The 14461-nt window shown below is 31.8% G+C and overlaps 1 protein-coding gene across 1 annotated transcript in view; it reads right to left on the bottom strand.

The window, feature by feature from the left end:
• Positions 1 to 4431: 4431 nt before the first annotated feature.
• The window catches only part of LOC130664425 (uncharacterized), a 94109-nt gene continuing 84079 nt past the window's right edge, over positions 4432 to 14461 (bottom strand). Inside the window, exon 7 of the mRNA XM_057464286.1 lies at positions 4432 to 5725. Coding sequence (XP_057320269.1) covers positions 4555 to 5725 — 1171 coding nt within the window. The 3' untranslated portion in view covers positions 4432 to 4554. The remainder of the gene's footprint in view (positions 5726 to 14461) is intronic.

The raw sequence follows: 14461 nt of genomic DNA on the forward strand, positions 1-14461 counted from the left end.
TACAAATGTCATGAAGCTCCTTTATACGTTCTATGAAGACTAGCCTCACGCCCCTCTACGTAATGTATCCCTCCGCTTCTCACTAACACATATGAAATTATCATTAGTTCCCACTTTGAATAACTCGATAAATAATTGAAATAATTATAAATTAAAAATGTCATAGTGATCCGAATTTCCACCTTCATCAATTAAACCAAGAATGATATAAATCTTTTCCATAATTATCTCATAATAATTAAAAATATCGTAAGACGACTTTACATTAGCTCTGTGAAGGTCACCTCACGCCCCTCTACGTAATGTATCCCTCCGCTTCTCACTAACACATATGAAATTATTATGAATTACCACTTTGAATAAATCGATAAATAATTGAAATAATTATAAACTAAAAATGTCATCGTGACCCGAATTTCCACCTTAATTAATTAAACCAAGAATAATATAAAAATTATTCATAACTAATCCATAATAATTAAAAATATGAATAACATCTACACCAATAGTGATAAAAAGAAATAATTATAATCAATCGAAAGATAATAATAAGGAGATTAATAATCAATAAACAGCTATGCTTCAAATCTAATTAATAATCCGTAATTAATAATTTAAAATAGTCCCTATCTAATAACATGGGGAACGGGTGTATTCTTCTTGGTGGGGACATTGTTCTAGAAGCTTCTACCCGAAATGGTCACGTACGCCTTTATCCCACACCACGCCCCGCAATTCGTCAAATCTTCCAAATAACATTAGTTTTTGGTAACAAATCTCAAATCAAGGTCGCGCGTGTTACCCCTCGCCTAGGAATGCGCCTATAAAAGCTGCCGCGAATCAGTCCTCTGCGCCCATTAATTATCAAGCTCTTGATTACGCGAAACCTTAATCTTTTAAATATAGAATTTTTATTTCTTGCTCGAGTCGTTATAATATTAAATTCAGAATTTATACAATTTAAATAGAATCATTTTAATTAAAAATAATTTCGATTTTTAATTCGTTTATTCAATATTATAAATAATTTAAATAATTAAATTATTTCTATTGAATATTATTGCTGCTTAATTTTTATTATTCACATTTAAATAAAATTTCATCATATTAAAAGTATATTCAGACAGATTGTCAATTACCCAGTATAAGTACCCCCTTTGCTCATTCACATCAACAAGTATCAACCTTCAAGAACCGTAACCACACGGTGAGAATTTTACGCTACTTTTTACTTTTTGCGCACATTGCGTTTTACTATGGGACATATTACGAGTGAACTATAGTTACTCACTACTGAATTCTACAACAGCCCATAGTAAATAAAATTAGGAGTAAAGTTAGCTATGTACCATAGTGAAATGCACTACAGCGCCAATTCAAAAAATATAATGTACCATAGTAAAATGAACGAGAGTCTCAATTTAAAAATTATAATGTGTCATAGTAAAATGAACTACAACGCCAATTCTAAAAATATAATGTACCATAGTAAAATGAACTACAGCGCCGATTTAAAAATTATAATATGCAATAATAAAATTAAATAGAATGCTAATGGAAAAAATAAAATGTATGATATTAAAATAATTTAGCAAGTGGTTGTAATTTTTAGAATACACAGTTATAAATTTATTTGCTAATTATCGTTAAAATTTATTGAAGAGTATAGTAATATATATTATGTTTCAGAGGATTTTAGACTGTTAGGATTATAAATTTTTTTTTTTTTTAAGGTACAGATTTACACTACCCTGTCGTTTTTAGGTAAAGGATAATAAGCGCTTTTAAAAAAAGGCAATTGATTATATAAAATAGCATGTGTAATTGCCTTTTTGGACAAACGCTTTCTGCTTTTTATCTATGTACGGCAGTGCAGTAAAAATAAAATTTCTTCACAATATATTTATTTTTTTATCTATCATAAAAAATATTTTCGATTCTTTAGGCATTATATACTTAACTTTTCAATTTTTATTTATAGTTATATTATTTATGAAAGATAACAAATAATATAGTAAAGAATTAAGTTTTATAGAAATCATGTGTTACGTAATTAGTAAGTATATATTTATTTCTCTTACAAACATTAAAACTTGAAGAATACATTGGTTATCATTAAAAATATTAATGTAAACGAAGGATATCATAAAATTAATAGTACAATAAATTATCAATTTAATTATGAACTATATCCAAGTCTTTGGTATGTATATTTTACCATTAATTGACTTAATTTTATGAGTAATTATAATATTTTTGGATGCTAACTCATCAAAGCTTATGCATTTCAATTTATGAGTATTATTGTCACCTACAACAAATGCTTCAAAGTGACCACAAAAGTCAAAGTCAAATATTTCTGTCACAACTAAAGTAACACTGTTGTCAGCGTTTAAAACTATATGAATGACTTCAAAAAATTGAAGATTTAAAGCTGATGGCAGGTTAGATACAGATGCTAGAGGAGATGGTGTTTCTTGAGATGTAGAAGTTTGAGGATTTGAAGCTGATGGCGGGTTAGATACAGATGTCTGAGGAGATGGTGTTTCTTGAGATGTGGATGGTATGTAAGACGATGGCTGTAGATGATAATAATCTGCTTGTTGTTGAGATAAAATGTAATTTGTTGATACACAAGTGGCTTCGTTTAACGACGGTGTCAGAATATTATCTTGCTAGTTATAAAAAATTGTTAATATAATATTAATATACATTTGAATATTTTCTATAATTTAGAAAGATAAAAGTAAAAAGTACAACTAAAATTTAAACACAAACATTGTCAAAGCCAATTAGATCCATAGACATATTGTTATTCCACTGAAAAAGATATTTCAATATTTTATATAGACGCGTACAATTTTATTTAAATACCACAATTATAATTTAAATTTAGTTTCGTATAAATACCGAAAAATCCATATTTTATTGATTCTGCATACTGTTTCTATATTTTTTGTAAAAACTTCAGATGTACGTTTGAATTTACTAATAAAAATTATGTTAAAAGCAAAAATGTCTGTGATATTTTAAAATAAAAAACTGCAACACAAAAAAATCAACAACATGAAGCAAAGTTTGTATCCATATTTATTAAAGTCATAAGGAGACCGGACGAGTAATTTCATAACTTAACCAAAAAAATAAAATTTACTTTTTTTTTAATTTCTATTTTGAGACACAGATTAATTTTCAATTAAAGTTTTTTTTCCAATCGAAACAATTGTTGCATGGTTAGTTTTCAAAATAACAATGGAAATTTTAATTTCACTTTCAAGTGTAATTAACGTTTGAATATTAGCCATGTGGATTTCCTAGTCTAGCCTCCTATAAATAAAGTATAATTTTATTTAAATAAATATTGTTACTAACCTTTTATGTGATATTTGAACAACTCTTCGAATATTTGCGTAGAACTAAATTGTTGAGCCACTTTTTTATATATGTTCTCAAAACTTTATTTCACTTCATTTACTTTATTTAGTTCATAACTTGTGAGCATGAAACAAAGAAAAGCGCTCGTCGAAGTTACGCGCATCAGTTTACTATGGGTCTATTTGAAAATTTGTGAGCTTCTATAGTAATTTCAGGTTAGGTACATAAAAAAAAATATAGGATCGCTGTAGGAATCTTCCGTATTTCTTAAGACGCATGAATTACTATGACCAGAATGTATTTCAATTTACTATGGGACATTGCAAAAGAAACTAAACTCTTATATTGAAATGTAATAAGCTATTAATTTTACGATGGTTCTTTAGTAAAAGTCCCTAAGAATACTAATAATTTTTAATTTTCATTTATAGCAAAATTTAATTTTTTATTTATTAATAGATGAAATTGCTAAATTTACTATGGGCCATTACAAATACTCACTAGTACAATACGACTTTAGAGTATTTTCATTGTAAATTTCTACATAGTATCATTATAGTTCACGGGTAATATGCGCCCATAGTAAATTAGACTGTAAATTTTTCACCGTGCAACCATCAAGCCACCTGACAACATCTCATCTTAAATCGAATTTCAATCAACAACAATTTCATACGAGTCGAATTCTAATCAACGATCTGGTCTCCAGCTCAGCCAAAATCTTGTATCCTGACATATTATTATATTGAATAAACCAACTGTAAGTTTAATAAATTGTTCATTTATCTAGTGATAAGACACATCCATTCACCTCGTACATCCTATTTTCGTATATTGACATACTCGACACTAAATAGCGAGGTCCCCGCTACCCGAGTAAATGGCTTAAGTGCTTTGACTCAAAATTAAGGGACTGAAAAACGTGTTTTCGTCATCTTGGACGTAACAATACTTTAAAAAAAGAAAATTTCTTAATTTTTTTATTAAACATAATTAAAGCTAGAATGTAACACTATATTTTTATGAAATCTACTTTGAAGTAGTCTTTATTAGCATGAAAAATATAATGTATTCAATATGTAAGACGTAAGTATCAGCTATCTATAGAAAAAATCGGTTATGAAACTAATTTATTTCGTATAAGCTTATCAACCGTTATAAGAATAAAGTTTTATTTGCTTAATCCTTGTGGCTAATGTACAAAATTATTTTTCCTGGTTTCGCAGATCTAAATTCCTGCAACGCTTCTGCGTGTGTTAAACCTTGTATGAGTTTACCATTAACTGCTAAAATTTCATCACCAATTTTCAACGTTCCTTCTTTTGCAGCTTGTCCATTCTGGGTTATATCTTTGACAAAAATGCCCATATTTCCTTTAATACTATCTGATCCACCAACAATAGTAAAGCCTAATTTCTTCATTGCTCCTTTTTCAAGAATAATTCTTAATATCTGTGAGGGTAAACTACCAACTGGATTAGATAACGGGCATAAATTTGAGGTATTTTTTTTTGTTACTTGGAACTTTTTCATGCCAGTAATTTTGCGATTGTCTTCATTCAATTTCACTATGTTATCTACTGAGTTCATAGGAGTAAAACTTAAATTTTTATGAGTTGGAATTGTATACACGCTTGTTTTTGCTTTTTTATTTATTGAATTATGTAAGTCACATTCAGTTTTTGAATGAGATCTTTTGGGTCTATTGTAAGAAGAAAAATCACTGAATGTATTATGTTTTAATTTTAGTATAGGTGGGCTGTCCGTACTGGGCGATACAGCGTTATCCAAAAGATGTGATATGCTACTGTTAGGCAACTTCTTTTTTCTCGGTCTTATTGATTTTTTAATTTTCTGAGTTAAGGTTTGTAATTCTACGCACTGTTTAAAAGGTACACAGTCATTAACTAATAATACTTGATTTTTCGATGCTTCAGACAACTCAAAATATGGATTTTTTTGAAAAAGTTTATTATTTATTTGTTCAGGCACTAATGATTTTCTTGTAGAAATTTTATCAAGTACTGGGAGTGCATCATGATTAATTGATTGTATTTCCTCGTTAACGCGTACCGTGATTCGACTATTTATGAAAGCTTCAAATTTTTCGTCATCACAACTATCAGTATCATCATCAGACATCGCAGAAGTATGAATAGTTGAATCTGGATTATTAACCGAATTTTCAAGACTTCCAGATGTATTTTTATGCACATATTGTTTACTCGTAGCATAATTTGAACTATTTTGAATGCCAGTAAAGTCGTTAATACAAACATTCCCACCAAGTTGTAAGTCATGCAACATTTCTTCCAATTCAGATCTAACAAGCATTTCTGATCTTTGAATTCTGAAAAGTAGTAAAATGATATTTTGTAAGCAATTTCACAATCTTTTGTTTATTTCATATAATAAAAAAAATCATTACGAAAGGGGAAAGTTTTGACTTCAAATTTACAAAAAAACATTTCCAAAGTTACTTTTTTCAAAATCGGCTGAAATTATTACTAGATAGGTTCGAAGCATGCATAGAATCATAAATCATGATAATAATAGCTATGAAGAAAAACGTGTCATGGGATGCTTGCATTTCGAGCGCGTTTAAAAAAAATGTAGTTGCTAGATTGATGCATAGGATAATTTTTCTAAAATCCGGCAAGAGAAATTGAAAATTTTCAAAAATTCGGGAAGTTATTGTTCACACCCCGATTTTCGACAATCGAATTTTCATCAGATGTCGACGTTTTGAGGTCCTAAGAAGCTATTCTAACCACTTTCAGAATGATATCTGAGTGTGTGGGCTCATGTGCGTATGAACTGATCGAAATGGTTCTTGTGACAATCGAAATAGCTTGTTGGCCGTCAGCTTTTTTGAAAGTTTAGTTCGATCGACCAATTAGACTCTAAAATATAGAAGAAATACGGAAAAAAAATTTTTTTTTTAGCTTTTTCGAAATTTGTCAGAAACGACTAAATCAATTGATTTTAAGAACTGATCAACTCTAGAACTCAATAAAACTTGTCGATTGCCACTACACCCATCTCAAAATCGGTTAATTCTTCGAGCGATATCGTGGGAGAAAGAAATCGTGAAAAATAATTTTTTTCAATTATCTTTGAACTCTTAGAACTCAATGAAACGCGTCGGTTATCACATTGAACGTCGAATCGATTGCAATAAATTATGTAGCGATCATCAAACACTATAAAGTCAAAGGGCTGGTATGAGTTGCGAAACATATGAGGAATTACAATATACGTTATCCGAGAAAAATGAAGTAAATTCTTACTTTTTAAATATGTTATCGCCGATATCAATCGAACTAATTAACCGGTTTTAATATTTGAAACGCGGTAAAATAGACGTTGGAATTTCGGTCCATCAAGGTCTTGGGAAGAACTTTGAGCTCTTCCCTTGGTTTTTTTTATCAATTTAGAGCGATGGAGAGTAGATTTCGACCAAAATCCATTTTGAATCACAACTTGAAGATGAATTAGATTTAGAATGTATTCTAAAATTTGAAAATATTAATTTTTGTAACTTCCCGCTAAAAAGTTCCGGAAGTTATGGTATTCACCTCGATTCTCGAAAATCGAGTTTTCATCAAGTGTCGACGTTTTGAGGTCCTAGGAAGTTATTCTGACTATTTTCAGAATGATGTCCGAGTGTCTGTATGTATGTGTGTGTGTGTGTGTAAGTCTGTGAATGCGCTATATAACTTTTTAACTAATCAACCGATATATATGGTTCTTGCGGCAATCGAAAGAGCTTGTTAGCCATCAACTTTCCTGAAAATTTCAGAACAATAGATTAAATATACTCTGAGATATAGAAGAAATACGAAAAAAAAAAAAAATTTTTTTAATTTTTCCGAAGTTTTTCAGAAACGGCTTGATCGATCGATTTCAAAATCTAATCAGCTCTAGAACTTAACAAAACGCGTCGATTGTTGCCTCAACTACCTCAATCGGTTAATTTGTTCAAGAGATATCGTTGGAGAAAGAAATTAAGGAAAACGAGTTTTTCCAAATATTTAGGAAACGGCTGAACCGATCGATTTCGATTTCAATCAGCTCTAGAATTCAATGAAACTCGCCGATTGCCACCTCAAACATCGAAATCGGTTAAGTAGTTCAAAAGATATCGGCGTTGAAAAGTTAAAAAAATAACATTTTATATCATTTTTTCCGGATAAATCGTAATATAATGTAAGGTACAGGCGGGTAATAAGGCCTAGCTAAGGGAGATTTTGAATAGAATCGAAAATATTGCATTTAATTATCGAAATGTATCATTAATCTTTATTTTAATACATTAGCCATAAAATATACTGAAGTAATGGTAATTTATACCACAAACGAAAAAAAAAATTAAACTTTTACAAAAACCACACGAGTAGGCCTTATTTTACTACGGTAGGATAATAAAGCCTACGGGTTAATCAAACTGGAATAGTTTAATTATACTTAATCAAATTGGTATTAGAGATGAATCATTACTTAAATTTAGCAACAATACTTCTGTAAAGACTGAAGACCGATTGCTTTGCTCAACAGTACTTAAAACTATCAGTATCAATTTTAATAGTCAGAAGACTAGATTGTTTTTTATGATTTCTTCTGCGCTACGACATCATATGACGGATGATGAAATATAGAAGACAGGGAACGTAGTATCGGGACTCTATAACCTTGTCGTAGCATCTCTATGCAAGACTCTTCTACTAGAGTAGCCTTTAGTGGAGGCGGTTATTTTAAATATCATTTCTGTCACTTAGGCCTTATTACCCGACAGGCCTTATTACCCGCGGGTACCTTACTAAAATGTGTCTGAAATCACACCAACTCTTCTTCTTTATGGTCTCTTTTGATCGTGATATAATGTCATCTCACTTGTTCCGTAGTTCCCCCCCCCCCCAAGCTGATCTAACTTTGATTTGGCTTAAATAATTAGTGTGCTACTCGCTTGGGGAAAGTAGAAAATCTAGCAGGGGACGAACAAGCGGATAATTGCTTGTTGGGAACCCAAAAGGTACAAGTGGAGTAGCTCTTTACATAGGGTATGGGGAGAACTTGCGTCCCACCACTAATCTCTGCAAGCAGCTGACCAGAGCTGAAGTCTGGTACCATGGGGGATCCATTCCAAGCCCCACTTCGACCAGAGTCTCTCTATTTCCTGAGATGGGAGGAGTGTCTGGGTCCAAATGAGGTCGGTCTCGTGGTGGTTGTCGGTGAGGCACCCACATGCAATGCATGCCTAATGGGTCAGCTAATGTGGGCTTATGTTTATATTTTGCTTTTATAATATATGGTGGAGTTGATTATATAAATAGGGATCACGCAGCGCGAGTATGCCCAAAAGGGCGAGGTATCGGTCTTCCGTCAAACGGAGGTGGGCCTAATAAGCCCCGTTACATTAATTAATTGTTCCGGAGTTTAAATCATATTATCTACAAAAAAATTGAAAAAACACAGTATTTAATATTTTTCTCGGATATTTCATATATCATTGCTCTGACCTGAGTGAGAACTTATTTAAATTTTGATTTTGATCACTGACATTCATTTCTGCTTTAATACATTCATTTTATTAAACTAAAACGGGAATTAAAATTTAAAAACCGCTTCTCTATTAATGATTTTTTTTTTAATTTTAATTGTTTACTAGTGTATAGCCGCAATTACGGCCTTTTATACTTTTTGCCTTTATATCGCAACTGCTTTACTTTTTTCTGCTTTTCATTATGCGGCTGTGGCCCGACTTGTGCTTATACTGTACTGTACCATCACGGTGATACCCTACCCCCCACCTTGGCTGTGGGAGTATAGGGGCAAGGGAAACCACAGAGAAAACTATTGCCAGTACCGTTCGGTTTGGGTGAGGCTCTAATAGTGATCGATAAAATTCCCATTTTACTGATCATTATATCCTCATCTCGCGCCTAACGGTCAGATACCTCCGATTGAGCTCAACGCGTGGCTAAGCGGTCACCCAACTAAGTAGTGATCATGTTCGATGCCGCTTAACTTGGGTGATCGCCCGAGCGGTCACGAAAATCTGGAATTTATACCTAACCAGGGACAGCACAAGAGGTTGGGTGCGATCTAGTGGCGAGCACTGAACTACTTCCGCTGCTGCCTAGCAACGGTGACTTTCTCCTCATCCACATATATCTTCTCCCAAAAAATTTTTCTCCTAAGTCTTTTACATTAGAAATCAAAGAAAAAAAAAAATTGACAAAATGTCGATGAACAAGTGCTTTTTTGACGAAACCTGCCAAACCTCACCGATAATTATGGTTTTGTTCTCATTCGATTCGAAATGGCATCTCGAAAAAATGTTAAAATGGAAAATTGGGGCTCGCAAAAATTTAAAAGTTATAAACAATTTAACAAAAGAAAAAAAGAATAGGTTTGGTTTTCTCAAATATTTCGAAAACTATTTGAGATATCCGAAATTTGAAAAAAAACATCCTTAAAGAGCAGGAAATTTCCTAAAAAAAAGTAATTCCTCCCCGGACTGTGCTGGCAATATTTATAATTTTACTTTAACGGTGAAAATGGGACTAAAAACGGGTAGCTGCGCGTGCACGCGCATCGACCGAATCAATAGCATGATAAAAAAAAATCATTTTAACCGATTATATCTAAATATTAAGGAATACAAAAAATTTGGTACATTCTAAAGACATGAATAAATAATAATCCACCGAAAAACAATTTTTAGCCCAATTTTTTAATTAACTATGCTTTTGTTAAGGACACGACGTAAGATGGCCGCGGTAGCTGAAGGCTAGGACTCATAGCGACGGGAGAACGACGGTGGGCTTAGCTAACGCCAGGTCCCGGTTCTCTCTGAACTAATGGGGGCTGCTTCCAGCGGCTGTGTTCCGCGACATGTTTTCTTGGACTCGGGGCGGGGAATCACCGAAATAAAAACTATGTCTCCTCCACCTATAAACTCACAAACAATAGTATCTACAGTAGTCAAATTATAAATAGTTGTCGGAAGAACAGTGGGCTTAGCAAGTTCGTTGTTAAGTGGACTGGCAATAAAGCAAGGCCTAATAACAATGATCACCAGGACCGCGATCCTCTCTGATACCTATAAAATTGTCCTCAATGGGCCCGGGTACAATGGCTAACACAAGCTGAGTGCCCAGTTAAACAACTAAATTCAATTAAATTCAATGCTTTTGTTAATTAGTTAATTATTATTTGTTGAAAGTTTACATAAAAACCCTGATTATTTCTAAACAAAAACCCAGGATTTTTTTCACTTCTTGGAGCTATTCTTGAAAGGGTTTAGAAAAGATCACCGTTCGAAAAATTAAAAAATTTTGATTTTTCAATTTTTTATTAACAATCTGAGACATTGAAAAGTGAAAAACGTGAATGAAGCAAACAAGAAAATTTATTTTTTTCATTAAGTAGTTTTTTTTTTTTTTTATTGCTGAAAGCTACAAAACAATAATTTTTTTAAATTTTTACTTGCATTGTTTAAATGATTGTTGTAAACGAATGCATTGTTGATAAGGTTTTTGAAATTTTTTTTTGGGAATTAGATGCTCAATAAGAATCATGATTTAAAAAAAAATTTTTTCTTAAAAAAATTTTTTATCATTCATGCAATATGTGCTATTATAGCGCACGCTCTTTTTTTCGCCAACCCGACCGGCGTGAATGTCAGATTGATATCTTTTTGATATCAGAAAGATAACATACACGGAAAAAAAATTCTAGTTAAATTTACAATGCTAACATCGTAATTTGTCCTATTAATTATTGTATTGGTGGACTAGACTTTTCACATCGTAATTTTTACGATGTAGGGTTGGAAATTTCATTTAAGAAATAATTCTTCAGACAAATAATACGAAGTCTTAAGCTCTTTAATATAAATTACGATGTAACATCGTAAAATTTGAAGAGAAATTTTAAATAAAAGATTAAAATAATAATCGTTCGGCAGTTGGATTCGAACCCGAGTCCTTTCGAGTGCAAAGTGTCCGACGCCTTGGACCACTCGGCCACTGAATGGCCTACACTATATGTCGTTTTTAAGATCCATATAAACGACTTGCGGAGGACACAGTTACTATTTAAAAAGTACGATGTAACATCGTACTTTTTATAGCTTCCATCGTATTATAACAGAGGCAGCACTGTAATATTTATTTTGTTAAAAAGTAAATAGAAATATTAAATGTACGAATAAATATAGTTTTTAAAGTGTAATTTTTATTTATTTTTTTTTACGATGTTAAATTGTAATTTTTGCAGTAATTTTTAATCCTAAAAGTCTTTGTTAAAATTACGATGTTAAATAGTAAAAAATATAACCCACACAATAAATTTTGAAATAAAAAATTTAAAAATTGACATTAATAAAAGTCTAGTCCGAGATTACGATGTTAACATCGTGAATTTTGGTAGAATTTTCTTTCCGTGTAATTTCTTAAGATACACGGAAAAAAAAATATTGCTCCTCGAACGATCTAAAGTATAGTAACTCGTAGATCGTTACCACAACAATACGTATGCTTATGGTAACAATACCGTATCGTTCCGGTAACTATCTATTAGATAGCTGTGAGCCCTATACGAATTTCCGTAGTCGTCACCTCACACGGCACCGTCTAACCTAACTAAACATCCATTTTCGCGCCAACTTTTGAATATTGTATAATTGTTGCTAGCAGACGTTTAATAAAAAAATAGTGTAAAAAATAATTGTAATGTTGAAATATGGACCCACGGGTAATTAATAAATTAATAGAGTAGAATCTCCATAACTATGTTGATATATTTATTGATAAGTGTTTTTTTATGCTTTTTGTAATCAAATATACATTCATAACCAAAAATCTAAATATTATATATAGTCGATGTTTTATAATCTAAATGTGATACGTAAATAGAAGAAAATAATTAATAAACAAATGAGATCTGAATTATTCTTCAATTTAAAATTAAATTACTAATAAATAAATTCAAAAAATTAAAAGATATATTTAAAATTTATTTAGACTATAACTAACTAATAAATTAGTTTTATAAATTATTTTATTTAATCAAAGTTATTTGCTTATCATTTATTTATGAATGATATAGGTTTTTAAATATCTCATATAATTTTCAATGTGTGTGACGTCAGATAGGGCTCAGAACGATACCGTATAGATCTCAGAGCTATCCACCGTATTGTTGTCAGAACGATACAGTAGATCGTTGCAGTAACAATCTAGTAGATAACTATAGCGTATTGTTACTGTAACTATACAGTATACTTCTGAGAACAATATTTTTTTCTCCGTGTAACTTTATGATATCAATAAGATGACTTTCTGACATTCATTCCGGACGGGAAATAGCTGTTTGCCCATTTAACTGTTTCCACGAAATTTTTGTGCGTTATACGATTATCTTCCTGCGACAAGTAAACTTGTCGCACGCAAATTTACTTTTAGTCGTATGCAGAATATCGTATAACCCACAAAAATGTCGCGGCAACAGTTGAATCAGCAAAAAGCTACTTAGGGAACAAAACACCCTAGCGGATCCGAATTACGGTAAATACAGTGATTTACCGTAATTTACGGTGCCTAGCAGAATTATCGTAAATTACGGTAATTTACCGTAAATTACGGCAGTCTACGGTAAATTACGATAATCTACGGCAAATTACGATAATCTACGGCAAATTACGCTAAATTGCCGTAATTTACGGCGCCTAGCAGAATTACCGTAAATTACGGCAATTTACCGTAATTTGCCGTAGATTACCGTAATTCGGATCCGCTAGGGCAGTCAGCACTAAAATTGTACTCGTATCGCATTAATAATAAAAAAAAGTATGTTCAATTCGTGCGGTGTTGTAACTTACTGCACTAGTTGTACAATATACTATTTATATCGCTAAAAAGCAAATTTGCTAATTAACAATTTTTTTTGTTACTTATTATCAATATTAAGAAACCGTTGTTTTTTTTTTAATCATAATTTATCACGTTCTCTTTTATTATGAAAAAAAACTTTGTGTATCGGTTAACCCTGTAGGCCAGCCCTAAAACTTTCTGCTCAAGGAGCTCGAAAGCATTGTTGAGAAAACATTTTCGAGCTCTTCGAGGGTCGACCGAAAAACAGATTTTGTTTTTAATTTTCAATTTTCTTAGCGGGAATTTAAAAAATCTGGGCAACGGCTGGCCCTGCGAGCCAGTCCCAAAACTTCCCGCGGTTTTCGAGCTCAAGGAGTTCGAAAACATAATTGTGATTACATTTTCGAGCTCGAAGATACTCTTGACAGCATTGATTTTGTATGAGCTTTTCAAGCTCAAATAAGTTACGTTTTATGTTGAACATATGTCGTGCAACGACAAGTTGCACGTTCACAATTTTATTCCTTACAATAAATTTAAAAAAATTAAACTGTCATATATTGGATATAAACAACATAACTTGATCGGTACTACAAATGAAATTATCGGTTACAACAAACTATGAATCGCCGGTGTCGGCTTGACTCGACATAAACAAAAAAAAAACACTTCGTCGCAAAATAATCGTTCTCGGTCGAATTACAAAGTCAGTTTATTACTTGAAACAAAAACAGTCGGTTGACGAAATAAAATAAACTTATATTTTATTTTCCGGTCACACATACAACGTACGTTTAACGAAAGACTTGACTAGTGACGTCAAAGTATGTTACACGACAAAACTCGACGGCCGCAACGAATAAGGAAGAAATAATCCGCAATTCTCAGAAAGTCCAGACTACCCTAGTAGAAATGATATCGAGTTTTTAGCCAGTAACTAGCCAGTTTAACTAGACTTAAACCAGTAACTGGCCAGTGTAATATTGAGTTTCTGTCAAGTAACTGGCCACTTTTACTAGAGATCGAGCAAAACATGGCGGCTTCAGTGAAACTATCAATTTTGAATATTGAGGTTATCAAGAGTTATAAAAAATTGACAAATAAAATAAAAATAATGTTAAATAAACGATATGACATAAACGTTTCATTTATATTTATTTATATTATGAAATAAATAACATCATTAGATTAATAGAATAACAACAATA

The sequence above is a fragment of the Microplitis mediator genome, chromosome 3 (genome assembly GCF_029852145.1).
Source record: "Microplitis mediator isolate UGA2020A chromosome 3, iyMicMedi2.1, whole genome shotgun sequence".
NCBI classification, from domain to species: domain Eukaryota; kingdom Metazoa; phylum Arthropoda; class Insecta; order Hymenoptera; family Braconidae; genus Microplitis; species Microplitis mediator.